General features: G+C 37.4%; 1 protein-coding gene and 1 long non-coding RNA gene across 23 annotated transcripts in view; one reads left to right on the top strand and one right to left on the bottom strand.

Annotated features, from left to right (window-relative positions):
* The window catches only part of dot1l (DOT1-like histone H3K79 methyltransferase), a 60,720-nt gene extending 44,018 nt beyond the window's left edge, over positions 1 to 16,702 (bottom strand). For all 22 annotated transcript variants that reach the window (XR_012398160.1, XR_012398153.1, XR_012398155.1 and 19 more), the window contains exon 1: positions 16,377 to 16,702. Coding sequence is in view for 10 of the 22 variants with exons in the window: in XM_073937797.1 (XP_073793898.1) it covers positions 16,377 to 16,457 (81 nt within the window). In the remaining 12 variants the exon portion in view is untranslated. The remainder of the gene's footprint in view (positions 1 to 16,376) is intronic.
* The window catches only part of LOC141380320 (uncharacterized), a 371,642-nt gene that overhangs the window by 7,443 nt on the left and 338,245 nt on the right, over positions 1 to 25,954 (top strand). The gene's annotated exons all lie outside the window — the stretch shown is intronic.

The raw sequence follows: 25,954 nt of genomic DNA on the forward strand, positions 1-25,954 counted from the left end.
TTCTTTTTCTTCTTTGGAGAAGAGAGAAGACTAAAATATCACTGCTTGAACTGACTCAAAAATGTTCTTAGTTTTTTTTTTTTTGTTACGGATTGGCATCAAACTCAGTGTGCAAGGTTTGTTTACCTGATCATTTTTTTTGCATATGAATACGAAATAATTTTCTGAACTTAAGTGTACAAAGTAGGGATGTAACGGTATTGTAAATAACATCATACCGCAATAGCAATTTTTTTCAATATTACCGTAGTTGCATGACTCGATAAAACTATAGCTCTTCTGAGAAAATTTGCTCAGGCGAATGAAGCGAACGGGTGGTAGCGGAAACTACAATTCCCATCAGCCCAGGCGTGGCCATCATCCTTTGCAGTCTGTTGTCGCTACAGATCCAGTAATGCGGAAATGGAGTGTGCTGCAATTAGCGGAGATGAAAAAGAGCTGGAAATGATCGAACCTAAAGCGGGTTTTAAATCGGATGTGTGGAAGCATTTCGGTTTCTCTCTAAAAAGATACGGGAAAGGAGAAAAGGTGACAGACAAAAAAAAAACGGTATGCAGGCACTGCCAGACTGTGGTGAAATACAAGTTGGGGAATACGACTAATAACAGTCATGGGGACTGCAGAAACAGAGACTTGTACCGCAAAGATACCTCTATCTCACTCATACCTTGTCCTCTTGAGTGGGGGAAAGACAATGCACAACGTTACCCACTGCTGTCAACCTGGGCCAAGTCATATCTCTGTCCCAGAAACCTCTTTTTTTTCCAGAAACCTTTTTCTGTAGCAGGGGACATTGTAAATGCCCAGAGATACCAGCTTTTACTAGATTATATTTACATGATAATTTTCCTTAAAACCCATCTCTATCCAAGTGAGTGAGTGAGTTATTAAATGTTTAATGTGATGAGTTTTCAACAATACTAAATTGAAACTTTATTTTTTTACATGGTTTAAAGGGCCATGAAACCCCCTCGTTTCAGCAGGGTGTTTTCACACCTCTACTTTGGAAAAAGTCAGAAAAGTGGGCATGTCCAGCTCTGTTTAGGGGGGAGTGTCGGAGGAAGAAAAGAGGCTTGGTGTGGGAGTGTCTATTTGGGCGCGCTGAATTTCAGAGTCAAAACACACAACCACAGCGGACAATGTGACTGTTTACATGGACATCTGTAGTCGAATTATCGCGTCGCGTACACTGTTAATCCACACACGTTGCCAGCTGCGCTCTCACAAAGAGAAAATGAAAACAAAACTTAACTGCAGCAAACTATAAAAGCAACACTTCACGCTTGTTTTGCCAATACAATGTGGCGTCTCTGCCGTCTACACTCTGACAGTAATGAATATTAATGAAGTTGCACAATAGAGCGCGCTGATTGGTTTGAACCAAGCCTTACTCATGCATTAATGCATCGCACTGTAAGACGTAATAAGACACACTCTGGCACAGACGCCCAGTCTGCACGCTGGAATACAACGTTATTATGTCATGGCCGTGACGCAACTTCAAAAATTCGTTTCAAACCGGAAGTACGAATTTGCTTGAAATAACGCAAAAACAACCAATTTACACTTTTTAGTGAAATATAGGTGTCTTAATAGTGTTTTAAACAGCTCAAAAAATGTGTTTTAGTGTTTCGTGACCCTTTAATAATTTTTTGTAATTAAAATTGAAAAATTGAAGTTCCCGTTTCGAAGCTTACAGATAGATGGCTAATTTGTATGTCATTGACACTTTTGGCACTTTTTTGGAGTATTTTCATTAGTTTTGTTTTTCCTGTAAATGATTCAATAAATACTGTACCGTGCCATTCATGACAAGGTATTACCGTACCGTGAAATTCTGATACCGTTACATCCGTAATACAAAGACAATTAGCTTGTTATAAGAGGATGACCCACCCCCAAGTACATTAAAATACTCAAAAAGTAGTCTCAGCAACTTCCTGTTCATGCAGACTTTACTTTTATTTCGATTCTGTTCAAACCATTTCAGTACTTCAACTTCTGCGAGCTACACAAACATTAGCAAAATGCAACAAGGACATAGAGTTTAAAATGGGAAGTGTGTGCACAACAAACTGGTTAAATATAATTGATCATTCTCACAATACATGTCATAAAGTTCAATAACTGATTCAAAAAAACTGTTCGTATTTAGTGATGGCCCTATCTCTGTCGTTCTTGATAAGATTTTATTTAGCTTCAGTTCAGTTTTAATTTGATGTTTGATTTCAGATTACTGTGGCTCTATTTCAACTACAGAAATATGTTTACAATAAACATAATATGCTCACATTTCACAACAAGATTTCATTAGTTCATCTATTTACTAAAATCAACTAATAACAAACATCAGTTGTACAGCATGTACTACTGCTAGTTCAACATTTACCATTGCATTTTTAGAATCAAAATTAATTCTTGTTAGCATTAGATGTTGAACAGAGTTAATAAACTAACAACTTTATTTTCATTAAATAAAGTTATTATCATTAAAATCATTAACAAACATTCTGTATTGACCTTGTTCTTTACCCATGAGTGGGCGCCACCATTGGAATTTTTTTGGCTCGACACTTCCGCTCTCGTTCACTTCCATTCATTTTTTACAGATTAAAAATCCCTTATTATTAAATTATTCTTCTTTTAATGTATAGTCATGAACACACTTGCTTGTAGAGCAAGTATTTTGCCAGTTTTCTGCCTTTTGTTATTCCTTGTCATTTCTCCCAGGAAACATTGAATCGGAAGTTCTAAAATAACTGCAAAAATGAGCACACTTCTGCATTGAAGAATAAGGTCAATCAATATTGTAATTAATGTATTGATTATGTTAGTAAATAAATCCGCTTATTAAGTCATGACGTATGAAATTCAGTTTTCAGGTACAAGCCGTTACTCATCGGAATTAAGAAAATATTCATTTGACTCCTTTTTAGTCATATCACACATTAAAGTCATTTTTTAAAAATAAAGTAATGGTACACACGCATCACAGACGCCAATATTTTAACAATTTATTAAAGATTAATCACTTTATATATAGCGAACGTGATTTTCAAAAGTATTACAACGCTTTGTAAAGATTTATTGATACCATTTGCTGGGTCTCCCCATACAGTTTGATATAGTGCTTAGACCTGGAAGCCGGTTCGCATGACGTCACACTTAACAAGCGAATACATTAACTAACCTTATTCCACCTTTTTGTTACATGTTACCCATAATAAAATACAACTTTTGTAAGTAATTTCAATAATTGAACAATAACACTTTTTCATATAAATACAAAAAAAGGTGTTAAATTCCACATACTTCAATTTGGTGTAAAACAAAACAAAGGTTTGTACACCCCCACACATGTTGCACTGGCCCTTTAATAGATCTAATCTCAATAGGAATAATAGCCGAGGTTAATTAACCGCATATTGTGCGTAACATGTGAAATGACCCTGCTGAACTGGCTCAGCCTTGCCGCTGGAGCTCCACCACTGCCTGACCCAGTGACCCACTTTCCGTCAACAGCGTCCTGAGAAGCCCTTTGGCTGCCTGAGTGTGCCGCTGCTGGGCTCCGCTGCCTCGCTAGGCTCCACCTAGCCGTTTTCCCGCTCATCTGTATACGCACACGGGTCTCGTGCTCTTCCTCCCGCCTCTACAGCAGCTCTGGGGCGGTAAAACGGATATAATGCTTCCACAGTCTAAGGCGAACAAGGCCACTTATTTAAAAACGAGCCACGGCTGACTTTCACAATTGGGTTCAACGCAAATGCTAAGACAGATGGCAGAGTGTGTATGTGTGTGACACGTTAGCACATGGTAAAGGGAGGGTGGAAGTGTGTGTATGGGGTGTTCCTGTGCACAGCAACACCAGCGCCGTGGCTAAAAATATCCAAAGGAAAAAGGAGGGGAGTGAAAAATAAAAAAAGTACGACAGATCTGGTCACGAGCAGTCTCGAAAGCACACAAACGGATTCTTGGTTCACACCCCTGAATGTGACTCACGACTATGTGATTCCCTCAATGTTCTTTTGGGATGGGGCGGAAAAACGCCACACCTTTGTGAGTCCAATTATAAAGAATTTGGGAAGGAAACAGTGTTCATGTGGAAGCACTTACAGGCAACTTGAGTCTTCAGATATGGTTGTAAATGTGGTTGTAGCTTGGAGAAGTGTAGCAGAGAGAAAACTGAGGCTCAGTGTTTGATAAAAACACCCTCGGCTTTCTCTCACCCCAGGTGAGTGGGATGCTTTTGTTCAGAGCACAATGTGAAGCCGTGAGGCAAAATGGCACGCTTGTTGGACGAGGAGCTGGCAATAGCCAATATGACAGAGGGAGAGGATAAAAATCATTTGGCCGAGTCTCTAAAAAACAGGATGAGCCTTCTGCCCCTCAGTCATCATGTTTAAAAGCAAATAATATGTTCATATTATCATCTCAATGTTTCTGCAACTAAATGAACAGGCTGTCATCACAATGTAATAAATGCTGGGTTCCATCATTGTGTCATAGCATTCATCTTGTCCCAAATTGATTATTAATATATGGCCCGTTTCCACTGGGTGGTACAGTACGGTTCGGTACGCTTTTTTGACTGTTTCCACTGTCAAAGGGTACCTAAAAATGAACCGTACCGTACCACTTTTTCGGCACCTTTTGCAAAGGGAACCAAGGGTACCAAAAGGCGGAGCTAGACACGCAGCTGAACGGTATTGGTTTACAGAGATGCGTCATTCGCTCACGCAACAAGCCAGAATGAAAACAAACGAACCGCCATGTTTTAAATACACAGCTGAGAGATTACAGCATAATTATATACACATAAAATAATGAGCCATGAGCCCCTTTCACACATACAGACCTTTCCGGAAAATTGCCGGCAATTTTCCGGAAAGGTTGTATGTGTGAACAGGTCCTTTTTGAAAATACCGGTAAATTCGTTCTGGCTATTTTCCGGAAAGAGAAGTTGTAACATTACCGGCAATTTGCTGGAATGCTGCGATGTGTGAATGCAGAAGGAAGATTACCGTAATAAGCACGTGCACGTCTAGAACGTGCTGACGTGAGACGTCTGCTTTAGCCAATCACAACAGTCAGACGCATTTACGTCCGCGCGGTTTGTGAGAATAAAAACCTTTGAATATTTTTCCAGACACATTTAGCTGCTAGAAGTTAGTCAGATCACGTTTATATGTTCTTCTTTATGTCAACTGTGTAAATAATGATCGATGAGATGCTTATGATAAGCCGTTGTTTGTTTACTTTCAAGCTTTGCGTGTGCCTGTGAAACAGCCTGTGAGCGCCTGCACACGCACATATTATGAACATCTCGACATGTGAAAGTGATCCTGCGAAAGTTGTTCACAATATTGATCATCCACAGAGTTTGTAATTTAGTCAAATGTTTACAAATACAAGCGCAGCCGTTTAAAGCTCATTTGTGGTGAATGATGTCAGAATTTACCGGTATTTTGCAATGGATGTGTGAATGCTCTTTTCCGGAAAATTTCCGTAATGTCCTCGCCTGTGTGAACAGCGCTTTTTTGAATATACCGGTAAAGTCGTTCCGGAAATTTTCCAGATATTTACCGGTATCACTGTGTGAAAGGGGCTATGGTCGACTTGAGCTCAAACAAACCTTGTCGGCGTCTTGATGAACAACCACAAAGCCAAGAAGAGCAGATTTTACCCTGTGCCCCGTAGTTTTTTTATGAACGAGTCTAAAGCTCGAGCGGTTTCGCTTTCTTGTCTTTCATTTGAAATAAGTTCTTGAGCTGATGATAATAACATTGATAATAACGTGCGCTTGATTATTGACATGTTTTTGAAAATCCGATCCTTTCAGAAACTGACAAATGCAAGACTGACACACAAAAAACAAACAAAGGAGAAGCCGGAAAAAAAGGAGCACATTACTTTTTTTTTGCTGCATTTATTTATTTAATATAATGGCAGACATTACAGTAGACATTTCACACTGTCATTGATCTGCAGTTATAATTATATCATTTTTATAGAGAGGTTAGTAATAAACATTTATACAGAAGTATTTGTGTATAAAACATCTGTTTTGAGAGAAGTGCTTCTCATATGATATGTGAACGACCCGTACAACTTTACTGTAGACATTTACTGTAGACAAACTAGGCCGGTCGACGTGGATCACGCCGATCACTCCACGCAGAAGTATTAACCAGGCTTAAGGTTGATTTATGCTTCTGCATTGAATGCATGTGAACCGTCTTGCATAGCCTTCACAGAGTTGTTCACCCATAGCTGTGACTGACGCCGACTCGCACCTTTTAAAAATTGTAACTACACATTGCGACGATTTGTACCACAAGCCCTGTTATTGTTCGGCTTGGTAGTGTTGACAAGTATGGGAGGAGGAGCTACTTATTTAATTGTTTTCGTAAATTTAAGAGGATTGAACTTAAAACAATGAAGTTGTTCCCAAACAAACTCAAGAACTGTGTTGATTTGCATCATTGTAGGCAAGTACTCTGACCAACCAGCAAAAATATTTATTTTTGAGTGCATTTATTCACTCGCATTAAGAATCAAACCCCTATGATTTGTTTATTTTCTCGAGGAACACATAGAGAGGTTTAATAGAAAATACATGCTGCTCTTTTTCATACAATAAAATTTAAGTAAATGAAGTAAAACCAGCAGTAATTCAGGTCCCGTATCCAAACAGCAACTGACTTCCAAAGTATTTATGTTGCAAATGTGGATGTCTCTAGCTATGTTTTTATCCAAAACTATGAATTAAGGCTGATTTATACTTTAGCATGAAGTGCATGTGGATGGATTGGCACAGTATTTGCATACCACATAATTTTAATTTAGAAATTCATTCATATAAACTCCTCTTCCATCTGTATTGTAATGTTTACCATCTCATCTGAATTTGAATAGTCACATATTTGAAATGGGAATGTGTGGTTTATCATTGCATCTCGACATACATCTCTTTGTGTGTTCGTTTGCATTTGTAACGGCATGAGAGTAAATAAATCATGACGGATGACACTAGCAAACCTTTTATTAGATATCAAACCCTGCATTAAAAAACCTTGCAAGCCTCCCAAACAAAAAGCAGCATTTTTATAGCTTTAAAACCTCTTTCAACTCACACTATATGAAAAGAAGGCATTGTGAACATTCTCCCAATCATCTTCGTTTGTGTTCTCGGATTTGAGTTTGAATCGGAGATCAAATTCACATCGACTCATAACTTACATTTTTTGGGTGAATGTTTTCTCCTAGAGAAGTCCACATCAACAGAGTATGTGGATAACCACCACCCAGACTCTCTAATTAACAAAATCCGACCCTCCCTAGACAAAAATTTGGAAGGCACGTGTGCAGCCGGCTCTGAAATTGTTTACCCAACAGCAGGGCTCTCAATAGGTGGGGCATCCATCCCTTATCAGCCAAAGTCAAAGACGGAAGTCATCTGAGGCCAAGCGAGACAGTAAAGCCGCTGAGGTCATGACTACACTACTCAAAGACAAAGCTGAATGACATAAACGAAAGTGACTGGAGTTTTCAGTGATGCAGCAGCTCTGAAAATAACCTGCGCTTCTGAGAAACCCACGTTTTCGGTTTGTGTAGAAAGAGCATGAATCGTAGTATATTAAAGAGCGGGAGGGACAAATGAGACAGATCTTTCTATGGAAACCACAGCCTTTGATCTGAACCCCCATTTCCGTCTATGACTAAAACAGTACTGGGAAACTTGGTGGCATGAGATAAAGACGTAAGGGTTTTCTTCACACGTTTCTGTAATACATATTAAAACCATTTTTTTTATGAGACACGCTTTAATTATTCTTTAACTATTTTATTTATTTATTCTTTTCTTTTATTTAGACACTAAATAGAACTCCAACCCTCATGCTAAAACAAGTAAATATGTGCTTTGTTTTATTCCCTGCCCACTGTTAATCAATTCAGCATACCCCGGTGTTGAATCTGTGATTACTGTACATGTGCGATGACTGTGCAATGCTTTCAGAAACAACATGGACAGAACATAGTTTGAGACAGAACAAAACGCATAAGAAACTAAATGAGTCTTTTTCTGACCGTCAGACAGATGCTGCATCATAAGACTCTCTCTATCATGTGTGGATATGTATAGAGTGTATCATGTGCATATGTTTAGAGTGCATGGTTTCAGCTACATTCATTCTTCCATTGCGGGGCGCCACGCCAAAATTCATCGCGTTATGGCTACATTACAGCTTGTCGTTCAAAAATATTTTATTTTTCAATAGCAGATTATAATAGCACTAAAACATATTAAAATATAAGTGAATTACAACAGCCCAACTTTTCTGTAACCGCAGTAGTGCTGTGCGTCATTTGTTTAATGAACTCAATACTTTGTAATATTTGCTGTGTATTGAACACTCAAATGACAGTGATTCAGTATTTTACAATGTTAGTAATAGTATCGCAAAATGAGCTTTTTAAAAAATGATGTTTGTTTATATTGAGTGCTCCAGATGGTCTTTCCTAATTTGATGACCATTACACTGTGCAACAAGATTCTTCATTCGTTATACTTTGAACTTAAATGATCTTATAATTAATTAATTATAATTATTAATTAATTGATCTTACTTATAATTTGTAAGTGACAGAAGATTAAATGAATACTGAAATTGAATGTATGCTATGTTTGTATCAAAGCAGTGATTAGAAAAAAAAAATCATAGACGAAATGGATTTTAGAAAACAGTTATTTTCCACACATTTTTAATCTAGTTGGTAGTGTTGACAGTAAGAAAAACTCATTTAGTTTCTTATCATGCGTTCTCACTCAAACTCTCTTCTGTCCATGTTGTTTCTGAAAGCATTGCACAGTCATCGCACATGTACAGCAGTGTTTCCTCTAGGATTTTTTACCAGCTGTGGCGACCGGCCTTTTTTCACACAGATCTACCAACTACCTGTGGCATTATTTCAATGACAAATGTGATGAGCGCAATATTAGAAGTCGAGATCGCATTTATGTAATAGCCTACAGCATGAATGCGGATCTCTTTGCTTGTGCGTCGATTTCCTCTGCTCGTGCACAAAACTTCTTGCACGCCCCCTCAAATATAAGCCACTTCAAGACCATTCAGATCTTCGTGTGCTCTCAAAGAAATGCTGCTGAAGTGTGATTTAGTGCGTATATGTCTCCAGCATTTATTAGATTTGCTAGGAATATTTATGAACGTCTCTAATAGACCTACAGAGCGATATAAATGCATCTTGAAGTAAAGTGAAACAGCTATACGCCGTGTTTGCTGGCCTCATGTATCATGCACCAGTCAGTCAGTCAGCACGTAACCTTAAACGGTTAAAACTGGCACTGATAAAACTGTTAAAATATAGCTCAATGAAATCAACAATATAACTTCAAACAGCCCTACTGCTGTGTTCACACTAGATGCGGCACGCGTAGATAAATCACATTATTCGCGCGTAAACAGATGCGTGAACATTTTAAGTTTACTTGCTTCATTCGCGCATCAAATTCGCTTAACAATAGACATGGTGACTGTAGCTTCAACGCTAAACGGCTAACATGAATTTTATTGAGATAGTAGCTATGTTTATGTGAAACGCTTAACTCGTGCCACTTGATTTGCACATATCAAGCAGCAGGATGTCTATTCGCACCTTTGAATTGACTTAACATGTAAATCATTCGCTTGACGCTTCAGTCGCGTCTGGTGAACACAGCATAATACTGCTCAATATAAAATTGTGTCAAGCGATTTTTGCCAACAATGTTGTTTTTTGAAAACTCTAATACTCATAAATCAACAGGACTTCGTCTCTTTTTTTAAGCTGCATCTGAAATTGCCTACTAGGGTTGTCACAACACTAGAATTCGGTATAAATTAATACTGAAACTTTCAAACCGTCCATTTCTTGCTAACATTTGAGTGCTGTTGTGCACGTTCTTAAACAGCGCTGATTTGCTGTTGTGTTCACATGCTTAATAGAAATGACTGTAATTGGCTCCCCGCTGTTTACTGAGTGTAACCACAGATACAGGGACACTGGATGGTTTTAAAGTCACGTCAATCGGCTGGTTTGTCTGTAAGCTGACATATGAGTGATTCGCAGATGAATCACAGCTGTGAAATGTGAACACAATGGCAAATCAGTGCAGTTTAAGAACGTGATCAACAGCGCTTAAAAATTATTGGGAAATGGACACTTTTTAAATTTCATTAACAATTAGTTATAAATTCCAGTATCGTGACAACCCTAAAGTGGTTCGTTTAAATAAAATTATATATGAAATCAACCATATATCATTATATAGCCTTGCTGGATGTAAAGTTGTTTAGCGATTTCGCCACCATTGTTTTTTAAAGCACCAACACCTATAAATCAATAGGACTTCAGCTCGTTTTTTTAAGTTGTTCGAAATCGCCTAATACTCAGTAGGTATTACATTTGAATTTAAACAAAAAACTCGATTGTAACAAAAGTAGGTTCTATACAGTATAAATGGAACTTGAACATACTGCATCTGCCATTTTGTTATCATCACATGATCTACCTGCATCAGTTGTGTCGCTTCACTCCCATTCATGAATTCTCTCATAGTGCATCATGGGATTGCGTAGCATTCATTCGATGCACACTTGCGCACACATGAGAATCTCGTCAGAAGTAGCAGTTCTTCACACATATTGCTTTTCAAATTCTATGAATTCTGACATACTACTTAACTCCCATAATGTTTCTAGCATACTATATCGCACACGAGTACATGCGCCAAACGAATAAACAAATAAGGAAAAGAAAACATCTAGCCTTAGGCTGGGGTCTTTTTGCTTATGATCACCCTTATAAACGTAAGGCTCTTGCAAAAAATAATAAAGTTTTAATTTATAAGTGACATTCTTTGCTGCGTCCTCCTTGATGTTTCAATAATGCATAATTACACCATATTAAAGACACAGCAGACAGTAAAGGTTTTCGAGAGTTTTTGTCTAGTTTAAAAAGGTGTGTTCGTGCGCGTTTAGATGCCTGTATGTGAATGTGAGACCGAGCAGAAGTGCGCTCCCTTCACAGCTCTGTTGATGCCAGATTACAGTATTATATGTTGCCTGTTGATGCCTGATCACAGAATACTATTCAACATTCTTATATAAAGGGGAATCACCAATTAAGGAAAAATTAATGTGTTTCAGGTCTCTCTGGAGCATTTGGGCTGAATGTTTGACAGTGTCTAACTAAATGAGAATGTTAAAAAATACACTTTCTACCGAGTTATTAACAGAGAGTTTCTGTGGTGTTATATTATGGATGGTGTGCTCCCTGCGCTGGCGAGACCACTCGATGTAAAATGCCAACAGTGGGTTGGCGAGTAAATGAATATGATGAATGAGAACACACAGGCCTGTGCATATATACAAGAGGTGTGAACCTATACTAGTCTCACGGTTCCGTTACGATCGCCATCCCATCGATTCGGTTCAATTCGATATTTCGATGCATCGACAATGCTTTCCATACACAGTGTTATATTTTGAGAGGAGGCTATAACAAGCTGTCTGTATAAACACAGACACATCACCACACTGTCTCTCATTCACACACATAGACAGCACTAAACACACACACACACACACACACACAACAAGCCCTGGCCATATGCGTTAAGCCGGGAGAGCTCGTGCTGAGCAAAAAAAAATAAAACCCCGAAAAAAAAAAAAAAAGCACTTTTCCGACGGTCCCTTCTGAGAGCTCCACGCGAGCTCTCCCGGCTAAACGCATATTACGAGGGCTTAAAAGGGGCAGTGGTCGTAATGTCGAGCAAAAAAATAGAAAAATACAGCTGTGAAACCAGCTTTGTCTTTTTGTAGGACTTTAAATCTTTTGAGTAAGAGGTTTTTGAGTTACTGCCGCTATAACTGAATGTGTCAGGAATATTGAAAACAAAACCAACTTAACCGCGCTCATTTCTGGCACCCTCCTGAATGTAAAGCCCCCTTAGCATTTGCCTATACTGCCTATGCCACGGGCAGGTGTTACACCATATTAACACCGGCACTCACCTCCCTCGCGACAGAATGCATAGGAGATAAATGGCATCAGTACATAATAACCGGTTATGATTATTACTAAACCGATACCGAATTGTCCGCGTCTGCATCGCGGTGCACTGAAAAAAATAAACAATTAATTTTGACACCCCTAGTAAATACATATAAGGTACTGCTTTACAGTAACGTGTCATTTGTTTGTTTCAGATGTCTTCAATTTATTGCTCTCGTGTTGATGCGATGGTGTGCTATATCTGGCTGATTCCCGCTTAAGTGGGTGGGTTGTGTGACGTTTGATGCGGGGGGTGTTGTGGGGGGCGGGGTTTGCGTGACGCGCTGCGAGCTACCGGCCCGACAGAGGAAATGCGACATGACTTCAGCCCTAGCCATAGTAAAAGCCCTAGCTCGCACTGGCCCGACAGTGGAAATGCGGCTATTAAAAGACAACTCTTAATGCTGATTGGCTACAAGTGTAATAAGAGTATCAGCACAACACGGAGGTCAAATCTAGTGTTTTTCAAAAATTGCTTACTGCACATTTAAACCATTAAGCCACTATATAGATGTATAGATAACTTGGTGTCCTAATAACACAAACAAATAATCTTTTCCAGAATAAAATACACTTTTGACCTAAACAACGACACGTAAAGCTTCTATTTTAGGAAGTATATCTGAGACGTCATGGTTAAACAATCACAAAATCTATATGACAATGATCAACTCATGCTTCATTCAGTGTTAAATTTTTCCAAATTGAGTTTGAACACTAATTGATGTTAAATTTACAGTCATACTTAAATCCCTTATTAAATTGTTTATCTCAGATCTTGAAAACAAAACAACTAGCAAACTTAGCCTAAACATTAATACTGCAAACTCAGAGCAAACCAATAACGTCAGTCACTCAGCATGTACTTCTAATAGAGTTAATGAGATTTAATATTTATTAAGTAGATTATTTCTGTTCTGCGCGTCTAAGTGCTCGTGGTATTCAAACAATTTGTGTTGTGTCTGGTACAGAGATCCAAAACACATGTTGGAAAATCTTGTCGTGTTGTTAGAACATGGTGTAAAACTAAATAAATCTGCTCTGAAATTAAGTGCATTGAGGACACTCTTTAAAAAAATAAATAACTGGAATGAACCAAGTGCAAGATTGTGTATAATTAAGCCGCATTCACACTACTGGCGACCATACATTTCAATAAAGAGCTAGCCACTCTGATGATCTTCAGCTAGATGAGCATCACCAACAATTGACGAACGAATTTGGGCATGTCTAGCAATGCAACAAAGTCGAGAATCCAACAAGCGACAGCCAATACAAGCTCATGTGATCCTCTCTTAGCTCATGCACCAGCCGGTTGTATTCTCTGTGCTTTAGACCAACAGACTTTTACGATTGTTGCAGATTAATAGCCACTATGACACAGTTTGGTTTGTTCATCTATGTAGTTAAGTATTTAATCGGCAACATTATTATTTTCAGCAACAAGGAAACATTTGCTGTCAGCAAATATCATTCATAAACATTGCCCAAGCAAGCTCAAGGTAGGAACACCCACTAGTTTCAATTCAGCGTGAAAGCCAGCAACAAAACCATTGGTAGTATGAATAAGGCTTTAGAGATGAGGAAAACACAAGCCGAAGACAACGACAAAATAAAATAAGTTAATTGGCTCAATCCATAAACAGAAGTGCTCCATTATGTCAACAAGCTGTGAAAACATTTGTTTGGGCCATTGCAGCATATCAGCAAATCACTTGCAGAAAAACATGCTTGCTAGCAGAAAAAAATGTTGCATATAAATAATGTGGCATGCATTTTATCAAATTTATTTAATGATGGAAGATCAAGTTGTTGCGTGTGCTGTGGCTTTACTCCACCTATGTGTCCATAATATGTCTGAAATATTCTGAAGCAGCAATACTGTTTGGTCCTGTTGTCATTAGCCCCTTTCACACAGTGATACTGGTAAATATCCGGACAATTTCCAGAACGACTTTACCGGTAAATTCATAAAAAAGGTGTTCACAGAAGCACGTACGTTCCCTAATTTTTCCAGAAAAGACCATTCACACAGAGTTAACATAGCGTTAGTTGATAAGCACAAAAGTTGAGAATACATGAGTCATCGCAAAGTATAACCAAAACAAAGTGAAAGTTTCTAATAAAATGCCTTAAAAAAGCATGCACAAGAGAGTTAAAACATTTGGGCACAATAAAGTAACTTTGCAACTTTAACGAATAATAATTTTACTGAATTATTAATAAAATTAAGACTATAAAGCGTTATTTTAGATTTCATTACTCAATTTCTGTTCCTAAATACTTGTTTGACTCATTCTCTTTTCTCTACTGTATAACTTTCCCCTTACAAAATCCACCCAATCAATCTTGATTAAGAATTTTTCCCAAATACAGACATTCAAGCCATCCGGTGAAGTTTTTTAATATCGCAATTTATATCGCAGAGAAACAAAATAACGCAATGCCCGATTTTTTTTCCAGTATTGTGTAGCCCTATTAACTTCCAAAGTAGTATTTTTGTGTTTACTATGGATCTCAATGGCTGCTTTTGCCCAACATTCCATACCTTGTTTTGTGTTCAACAGATGAAGAAAAATCTAAGTTTAGATTAATTGGTTCATTTAGAGATGGTGAACTATTAATAAGTTAATTTAAAAAAACTTCAATGCTAACATAAAACAAGGAAATTAATCTTTAATAACCCAATCTTCAAGTCCAGCAAGTTTTAAGACAGTTATCGCCAAATTTCCTAATGAACATTACATACTTGTTTTTCAAGAAATGTCAGCCATACGAGTGTCGTTGTGACAGTTTGCCTCTTTAAGGAGACATGTTTCTGCCAAAAATTCAACACAATCCCAGAGCAAGGGCTACCAAATGACCAAAAGTGACAAATCTGACACATCCAGGAGGATATACAATGTTTCAAAACAGTATGTGCTGTCATACTAGAATAATTCAACATCCAATAGTGTAAAGAAACGACCTACAATGTTAAAACGCTAAGATGGCAGTTGCAGCACACAAATTAGAGCTAGCTGTCAATAAAACACTAACAATATGGAGATAATGTCCTCTCGCCCGAAAGCACTACTCGCCTTTTGTTTAACACCCCTTCGTGCCATATTTCACCGGTACGATGCTTATTTGACCTTTATCTATCCAGCGCAGTTCTGTACACAAATATGCCTGACAGATATTCACCCTGTTTAAGTTATCTAGTGTTTGACGGCTGCAAGTGTTTGCTAAAAAGCGATAAAGTTAGCTAGCCTTGCTATCTGACTGTTAGCATGACGGCTAGCGTGCAATTTCATTCGCTATAAACACTCGTTTGAATACAGTCACACAATTTGACGTTTTAGGATTAATCTATGCACAAACTATTTGTTGATAAACAAAATGTAGTTTTCTGAAGTAAACGGGAAAGCGTTATAAACGCATTCTCTGTTATGGGAGGTTTTAGAAAACGCTAGCGGTCGTGTGTCAAACTATTGAGCTGCCTTCGTAGTGTGCGGATCACTACTCGTATTTAGTAGTTCAATGAATCGAGAGAGTGATAACACGACAACAGAACAGATCAATGGTAAGTGCAGACTTTGTTTTGGTATATTGTGAACAACGGTTTTAGTCAATTATGACAAGTCAGCTTAATCAAAATAAATGTTACGAGCACGTCGAATAACGTATTAAACAAAGTATAGAAACAGTCGCTGGAACAATCACACAACAAAATATATTAGTAATCGAATTCTAAATACTTGAATAATGACAGCATTTCATATTATTTAGCATTTGAACTGCAAACTTACACACGCACCCTATATAGACAGCTTCCTAGGATTAGAAACACAACCACTATAACACGAGATGGCCAACTGGGTCAGCAGGCTACACACAGTGTTTCCTGCGATTCAAATATAATACTTATAATAGGTTATAAGACTTTTTTTGCAACTAATTGTGCCTTTTAAAGTCCAGCTAACGTTAATGTTCCTCTAATAGTGGTATTCCGGGCATCCTTATGAACATTTGCACGTTAGACGATTACATCCAACACTTTAAGGTATGCTGACACTCTCGTGCCCTAATTTTAAGCGATTGTTATATCTTAAAACATTAATAGAACACGACATTAGTATTAAAAACATTAGCACATTATTTACTCGGTTTGAAACACGTTGTACTCTACCTAACGTTACATGACCCACTTCGCCTGATCGGCAAGGGAATCCCGGTGTCGGTTTGGTTTATATTAAAACAATAAGACGGATAGTACTTACATATACAGGTAAGGGCCACGGATAGCCTGCAGCTTCGGCTCCGACCGGCGACTTCAGTTTTAACTCCAGCTTTTCTCCCATTCTCCCCAATACAGTTAATGGACGAGACACACTAGAGTAAGAGCATTTTCCGTGAAAAAACACCCGGTTTAACGCGATAGGGCCTCACGTTGTATATCGCAAATCAAAGGCGATTTCACAAAGTTGCGTCGGACAATTTGGTCGATTTTATCCGATCTGCCCCGATGATTTAGAGAAAGTGATCGATTAAGCCGAGCGGCTGCTCCGTCTCGGCAATACCGCCGCCATCTTGACCGGCTCACGATGAAAAAAATGCGCTTGTGTGTGTGTGTGAGATGGGTTGTCCGATTCATTCCCGCGAATCGATTCTTTTGTTCATTTCACAGAAGAGAGCTCAAACGAGTCTTTTACGTCATCAGAAGGTGTCTGACGTTCATTTGAACCGTGACGTACAAAACGTTCCATTGTTTAGGCTTTTTTGATTAAATGTTTAATAAACGTCTCTATTCAGTTTATCTCATAATCTCCGTAGAAATGTTTAAAAACAACATTTAGGACCTAAATTTAATTTAAATTTACAATAAACAATATAAAACATAATTTACATATAATGAAAGACCACATCACAGTGGTGCAGTGGGTAGCACAATCGCCTCACAGCAAGAACATTGCTGGTTCGAGCCTCAGCTGTGTCAGTTGGCATTTCTGTGTGGAGTTTGCATGTTCTCCTCGTGTTCGTATGGGTTTCCACGGGGTGCTCCGGTTTACACCACACAAGTCTATAGACTTGTACCATACACAATAGGTAAATTGGGTAAGCTAATTTATCTCTACTGTACATGTGTGAATGGCAGTGTATGGGTGTTTCCCAGTCATGGAAGGGTATCAGCTGCGTAAAACATAAATAATATAATTAAATAAAATAAATTGGCTGTTCATTCAGCTGTGACGACCCCAGATTAATAAAGGGACTAAGCTGAAAAAAAGATATTAAATGAATGAATCATAAAAGGCCACTTTTGCAAATTTTAAGGGGATTCTTCAGCCAAAAATGTAAAAAAATAACTACATTACATTAAAAAAAAACTCACCGTTACATCATTCAAAATATAGATGACTTTTTTTTTAACCTTCAAAAATATTTTTTAGCAGAAGCCATACAAGTCAATTCAAGTCAATTTTTACCTGCATATTGACAGTTTTGATATGAAAATGTTAATAAAAATACAATACACAGGTCTTATGAAGTGAATTGTTCATCTGTGTAAGAAATTGAACGAAAGTAATGTGGCACAGATGATTTCAGGACGGTGTCCCACAGTTAGCGCCAAATTTCTGTTTTTAATTTCAAAATGTACAGTATTGTAGTGTTTTTTTTTTTTTTCATTATTACACATTGTGCTTCTCTTTTCATGTGTCACAATGATGATCAATCTACAGGTTATTTAGTGCAATAACACATCCTTGAGTATAAATATCTGAGTATTTCAGTTTAAAAGTTAATCAGGTTTAAATGGCAAGAGTTCCTGTGGGGACGAAAGTAACACTGTTATTAATGTCCCACTGATAATAGACAAACCTTATTTTTCACTTCCACATTAGAGTTTGCAGTGTTTTGATTCATATGTTTTATAAGATTAATGCATATTGCCAATATAATAAAACAAATATTCAAAAATAATATAAATTTTTAACATTTTGCAACATTTGATACAAGGGAAATTTAAAATGAAAATGGCGTTTAATTTATTAATTCATTATTTAAAAAAAAAAAAAGACAAAATATGTTTGGAGTTAAAATTAACAAGGTCATACTCAGATCAATTTAAAATAAACAGGATTAAGCCAGTATATCTAGCAAATATTGTTGTGTTACTTTTGACCAGTGGTGGAAAGAGTACTAAAAAATCATACTGAAGTAAAAGTACCATTACTTGCCTTAAAATGTACTTCAGGTAGAATAAAAGTATGTTGTAAATATTACTCAAAGTATGAGTAAAAAGTAGACTTTTCAAAAGTGCTCAAGAGTAGTGAGTATTGCGCTGTAAAAAGCTGATGCATTTAGTGATTCCCCAGCCGGCACACAACGTCATGAGATGTTAATATTACAGTAGGTTAGTTTGTGACGTCGGGTAACCAAAATTAAATGTCTTGTCAGCGTCTAAGTACAATATTATTTTGATGTCCAATACGAGGTCAAATTATGTTTATATAAGGTTAATTTTAGGTTACATCTTAAACCAATGTCATATTGACATCAAATACTGACATTTATTCATCAGGAATGGCAACCCAAATGCAACGTCTGATAGACATCATAGTGGTAACGTCCACACAACATCAAGCTGTAACATTATTTGACGTTGATATTTGGTTGATTTTAGGTTGGACATTGACATCTCCCCGATTATCATTTCAAAACAAAATGCAACGTTCCCATGATGTTGGGGTACAATGTCAATCTGATGTCATGTGCCTGCTGGGTGTTTCAAGCCATTTTAATCATCATACAGTAAAACATCTGTCATTTTTTTTTATCACTGACATGCATCTAAACAGTCTCTTGGTCAATGCGTGTAAAGATTTTAGACATCTTCTTGGACACTTTTAATGCTTTCAAACAGTTTGTTGCAATTATAAATTGCCCATGTCTTGAGGTAGTTCATTATGATGCGATTTACCTTCTACTGTATGTGTGATTGGACAGGAATCACAGAACTTTTATCTTTTTCTACTCCCCATAAACAAGAAAAATATATATAAAGTAGCGACTGCAGGTTGAAGGAAAGTGGAGTAAAAGTACTGATACTGCATTAAAAATGTACTCAAGAGAAAGTAAAAGTACACATTTTTAAAACTACTTCGTAAATTACAAATTATGAGAAAAACTACTCAAGTATATTAATTGAGTATTTTAAATTTGTTTCTTTACACCAGTGGTTTTCAACGTGGCGGTTGGGACCCCCCAAGGGGCCGCAGAACAATGAAGGGGTGGACGCTTGATGATTTCCAAAAATCAATTTATTTTTATTAAATCATAAGACTTATCATATTTTATCCATAACCCACTGAAGAGAAATAATAGTCATTTATAGTTACTATACACTAGTTACTATAGTAGCTTATAGTTCTATTGGATTGTGACCCCTGGGGTAATTACATTATAATAAAGACACAGCAATAGCTTCAGATGCAGCATGTTAATTTTATAACACCTTGTTAAACTTGCTGGCCCATTTACAGCACTCACATACATTAAAAAAATAAATGAAGAATAGACTTGGGTCTATTGGTGTGCACATTATTGCATGTAAGATTCCTCTATTTATAACCACCTCAGAGGATATTGGGGGTCGCGAGTCACTGGCATTGTCATTTTGGGGGTCGTGGGCTGAAAAGTTTGGGAACCCCTGCTTTAGACCCAGCCGTGTGTTATTTTCGTCTCTGCCTATGGGCTCAAAAGTAACATTGTGCAACTTTTGTTTAAAGTGAAATTACATTGGAGTTGTTTTACACTGATTCAAAATAACACCTGATTTTGATAGACCACACTAGTTAGTAACCACAGCAAAAATATATTTCTGCTAAAAACATGATCTTTTGAATGAAAAAATGGTACTTTTGTCCCTGCTTTCCCCTATTTATGTGAGAATTAATAGCACAGTATGCACAAAAACACTAAGAATGAAATACCAGAATGAACTACTTCTGCCACATCAAATAAGAGTTTACTTTTAATTTGTAAAGGACATGAAGCGATGCAGATAGGCAATGTAATAACAATAACATAGATATATGTCTGACTTTCAGTCATACTACTCATATATATGCTATAGAACATATTTTTCAACAGTTGTGAGGAAAGCTCAAATTTTATACCACTCCAACACACACCGATCCCTACAGTGAGAACTCAAATATAAACGAATGCTGTTTTATGAGTTGTGTAATAAATAACACTGCTGGAAAAACACCATAAGGTAGGTGTATGCGGATTTCCTGTTTTAAGCCGGTTCTTGCCTTTACTGGTGCTCCAGTTTCCCCCACAGTCCAAAGACAAGCGCTATGGATGAATTAGGCAAGCTAAATTGTCCGTAGACTAGTGTATGGGTGTTTTCCAGCGATGGGTTGCAGCTGGAAGAGCATTCGCGTTCGTAAGTTCATTCCGCTGTCTGTGACGACCCCTGATTGATAAAGGGACGAAAATGAATGAATGTGCCAGACAACTTTGACTTGCATTTAAAAAAAAAAAAACACTGTTTCAACTAAACATCTTTTCATTGTTCCACTGAAGAAAAAACATACTTAGGGCAAAAAAATACAAATACGTTTTAGATTTTGGGTGAACTAACCCTTTAATTTAGTTTCACTGTTTGAGTGACATTCAATCTGTCAACGAATCGCTCGCTCACATCTGGGTTAGAAAGCGGAACTGAGTCATTGCAAAGATCCGACTCACATGAGTGATTCGTGCCGTGCGTGCAGTCAGTGCAGACCGCATGTCGTACCAACCAATCCGAAACGAAAGGGAGAGGGAAAATCGGTGTGTATTAAACAAGAGGGGCAAGGCGTCTGTTCTCTGACACACACACGGCGGGGATTTCTCCTCGACAACTCTCTCACATTGGCTGGGAAAGGATGACACGGATCAGCAATTAACCGGGCATTTTGAATCCGAATTTCGGTGCCAGTAACCGTTGAATGGGCGGAACGTACCATTTTACCCAAGACGTGAGAAGTTTAGTGTTGCCAACTGAGCAATTTTGTTGCTAGATTTAGCAACTTTTCATACTACTACCCTAGCAACTTTTTTTTCAATAAGCACCCAGCAACAAATTAAGCAAATTTTAACATAAATTTGGCTACTCTGAGCAATTTTTAAAAAGTAACTGAAAAGAGCAGTGGCTGCAGGCTTCACTCAGTGGAGTAAATTGCCAGCTCAGATTGTTTTTCATAACTGTTAATTTACTGCTTTTTGTTAACATATAATTGTTGGTAATTTAGGCAGCAATGCATTCCAATAGTGCTAAAATTGTTGTCACTTTCACAAATGTGTTAATTTCACAAGTTAAAAAGAGTAAGTACACAAGCTGTGAATGTTTAAAATAATGTAACTGTTCATTATTAGTGGAAAAAAAATTCTTATCAAAAAGTGTTTGTATTACTTTTACAGTCAACTATATTTTTCATACGAATCTAAATGGACATATTACAAGTAATGTTTTGTTGAGATGGCCAGTCAAATTGAGAAAACATTAATTATTTTTTATACTACATAAAGATGTTGTTTTGAGTTGCGATGTTGTTTTTTATGCAATGACGGCATCACGCAAAGTAATATATTAATAAGAACTTATTTATTGTTCATCTGGATGTAATGTTTCAATAATACACGTCGCCTTGGAGAGTAGAGATAAACGGGCTTACGCTTGTCAGATACTAGGCCTACGTGATAATGTCACTGATATGCAAATTAGTGCGTGACGTAATCTGGCAACATTTAGCTACTTTTCGGACAGGCTTTAGCTACTTTCCATTGGAAATAGTTGGCAACACTGGAAAAGATCATGTTTACTATCAAGATCGCTCTGCCGGGCTTTTACTTTAAGTTAGAATGAACTGTGAAAATGTGAAGTGAAAGAAGACATATTACATTCTTAGCTTTATGCATAAAAATATTTGATGATAATGTTTTTTTTTTGGAGTCCCTATTAAAAAAAACAGCTTAAACCAGCCTAAGCTGGTTAGCAGGCTTTAGCTGGTCCACCAGCCTGGTTTAGAGGGGTTATGGCCATTTCCAGCCTCAGAGGCCACAAAATGTACGGAAAAACTGCATTTTTGAGGGCTTGAGACAAACTTTAAAACCATTTTTGATCACTTGTAAAAACAAAACCATATGTCATATGCATGTTTATTACATGTTTTGCAGTGTTCCCAATGCGAAATGACCACAGCTTGATTAAAACATTTGTAACATGGTAATAATATACACTCCTGCTCAAATTCTTACAAGTATTGACATTTCAAGTAAGTACCAGGTTGTAAGCTTCAAAATGGCAAAAGAAGAAACCAGAGCAAGTGATAAACATAATAATACAGGAAAGGTAGAAAGAACTGATATTAAACTTTAAATAGCTGTTCATCAGCCAGTTTATGACCATAGCCATAAAAAAAAAATTGTAAACGCATGCTCAAATGGCTTTCATGTCACTATTTTTCATGCAACCAGTCATGACCACCTGAACGATTCAAATCTCCACAGAACAGCAATCTTAAGATGCCATGATTAGTCTGAAGTTGACCGGTTTTATTTTTTTTAAACACAGACATATAAATACACACGAACACATACATACACATGCAATCAGAGGAGACCATGTGCATTACAGGTGGCTTGTCCAGCCCACTCACCTGAGTGAAACACTCAGAATTACACAATGCTTTGCAGAAACATGGAGCTTATAAAAAAAGGTGTCTGGTGCATATAAAGAGGAAAAGAGTGCAGAGTCCTGCAAGATGTTTGGATCTTGTGATGAAGCGTCAAAACAGGACAACAAATGGTGGAAGAAAGTTTTCTTCTCTGAAAATATTTAGCAGGGTGGTCCTGGTGTTATAAATTTACAAGCCAAAAGATCCCTCTGGATTTTTTTTCTGCACAGCACAGTGGAGGAGGCTCCATCATTTGCTGATGTGCTTTTTTTCCTTCAATGAGAAAATTAGCTTTAGGTTGTGCAGAGGTATCAAACCGCGGCTGGCTATGTGGATACAGGCATCCCTGTTGATCATCTGTGAGGGAAAAGGCTGCAGTTCACAATGCCTGCATGACAAAGATGATGTTTGGAACTTCTTCCAGGAGAATATCTTTTCAGTTGTATCTTCATGCGCATTGCCCGGTGTCCTGACAATTTATTCTACCCATTATTCTACCAACACTGTATTTGAATGGTTGGGGTTAGGGATTGGGTAGGTTAGGGTGATATTACAGCTTTATATCACAGTACTCCACATTAAAATTGACACTAGTTGCATCATCAAAAAGGACCTACTTTTTGAATGTGAGGTAGGACAATTTAACAAGGTAAGACACATCGACAGAACAATGGATCTAAATTCCATTGAAAATAATTGTGGATGAATGGCAAGAAAAGTGCCAAAAAAAAAAAAAAAAAAAGCCAATCAGTTCCACACTAGGGATGTTCTTCATGAGGCCAGCTTTAGCACAGTGTTCCCATCTGCTTCCTGGAAACAATCGCATCAAGCATGCTTGCTTAAATATTTGAGGTTATTCGTTCAAAGGAGTCCCTTTTTTTTGACAGTTTGACTTTGATATTTTAATTTTTTTTTTTGCCTATATCAACTTTTGGTTTCATGTTCTCTTTGCATTTTGAAGCAATGCTTACAATCAGTGTTGTTTTAACTCATTACAAGCCATTTACAAGTTAGTTACGTAATTATACTACTTTTCTAGGTAACAGATTTGTAAAATAAGTAATAATATTTGAGTTACTTTTTAGTTTAAATGAGCTTAAAAAAACAATTGATAAATAAAATTAGTCACAACGAATCACGCAATGAGAGACTCTTGATTAACAACACACTGTACACATCTACATATACCTTTAAAAAACAGAAATAATATATATATATATATATATATATATATATATATATATATATATATATAATTTCTGTTTTTTAAAGGTATATGTAGGTGTGTACAGTGTGTTGTTAAAAAAATTTAAATTAGTTAAAAGTAATGCAACACATTTTTTACCATAAAAAGTAACTAAATAATGCAACTAGGTACTTTTTGGGAGGTAACTCATTACTTTCAAAAGTAACTTTCCCCAACAGTGCTTACAATACACCAGCACAAAATATAAATACTTGCAATTTTCCACATTTTTAGATTTCAAAAAGAAGTGTACAACACACTCTCAGAAAATAAAGGTACAGAAGCGGTCACTGAGGCAGTACCTTTTAAAAAGATACATGGGACATATTTACGGCTGTCAACATCTCAACAAATGCGTTTTGCCGTTTCGTGACCCTTAAACATTTTAGGTTGTTGCACATTTTGCAAGATGAATCAAAGTAGGTTTTAAGCGATTTTAGCAATTCATACACTCCTGCTAATGTCAGGATGCGGCCTTACTAAAGCATCACAGTGGGCTATGCATAACCACCAGCAGAACTCACTGAAGACGGTTGTTCTACATTCAAGCAGCGACAAACATCTAGTTTGTGCATGAATAGCAACCTATTCCTGATCGCGGCCTCAAAGCTATATTAAACCCCTACAACCCCAAGGGCACTGTAAATGCGGACATTAGAGTCTAATTTGCGGGCCTAAGCAAACAGGAAGGGAAAGCCTTAAATCGTGAGGGCGTCTACCGACTGTCAGGGGGCTCGGTGTGTCGTAACGGGATGAACGAGGACAGAAGCAGGGATGGATGCTGAAAATAAGCCAGAAACGAGAGCCTGGCGCGGGGCCAAACTGAACTCACTGACTCTCCTCGAGCGCCCCTAAAATTGAGGCCAATGAAGCGGCGGGGAGCCAAACGATGCGGGATGGAGCCAGCTGAGGATTTCACACATGACATTTATCTTATACGTCCAAATACGTCGTCAACTGAGAATTTAGTTAGGTGTTTATAAAGAGCCAGAGGTTAGAGTACCAAATATAGTCACTAGTATAAGTACATGCGTAGTTTACGTTATGAGGTATTAAGAACTATTTCCAGACAAACGATGAACTGTAAATAAGGGCACCTAAACATCAGGTTTAAAAACTAAGCCTGTGCTGCCATCTAGCGGTCACTAAGGCAAGTCAAGTTTATTTCTATAGCACATTTCAAACAAAAGGTAATTCAAAGTGCTTTACGTAAACTATAATAAAATAAATACGAAAATAAAATGCTAAAAACAGATAAAAACAATTAAAAGGTGTTAAAACGGGTTAAAAGAATGAAAAAATAAAAGTCATAGTCGTGCGGCCTGTCAGATGTAGTTTGCACTTAGTGAGGATATCTGCAATGTATTGAAGCCCAAGGCCATTTAGTGATTCATAGACTAGTAGTAATACTTTAAAATCTATTCTGACTGTAACTGGGAGCCAGTGTAAAGACCTGAAGACGGGTGTGATGTGCTCTGAGTTTCTGGTTCTAGTCTGAATCATGGTAGCAGTGTTCTGTTGAGCTGCCTGACTGTCTTTTTGGGAAGGCCTGTGAGGAGTTCATCACAGTAATCCACCCTACTGGTCATAAAAGCATGAACAAGTGTCTCTAAGTGTTCACTGGAAACAAATGATCTAATTTTTGCAGTGTACTTGTGCTGATTTACTTAATGCTTTGACACTCAGATCTGACTCCAAGACCTTATTGCTTGTGGTTTCATCCTTAGAGCCAAGGTACGCATTCACCTAAGCTAAAAGTTAGTGGCGTAAATAAAGATCTGAGGGGGACAATGACATTAGGACACAGTAATTCAAACGTACGCAAGTTTCCAAAGAGTTTTATTGAAATACCAATTTAAATTTCAGTCTCAGTCCCTTGTTT

Source organism: Danio rerio, chromosome 22 (genome assembly GCF_049306965.1).
Source record: "Danio rerio strain Tuebingen ecotype United States chromosome 22, GRCz12tu, whole genome shotgun sequence".
In the NCBI taxonomy this organism is placed as follows: domain Eukaryota; kingdom Metazoa; phylum Chordata; class Actinopteri; order Cypriniformes; family Danionidae; genus Danio; species Danio rerio.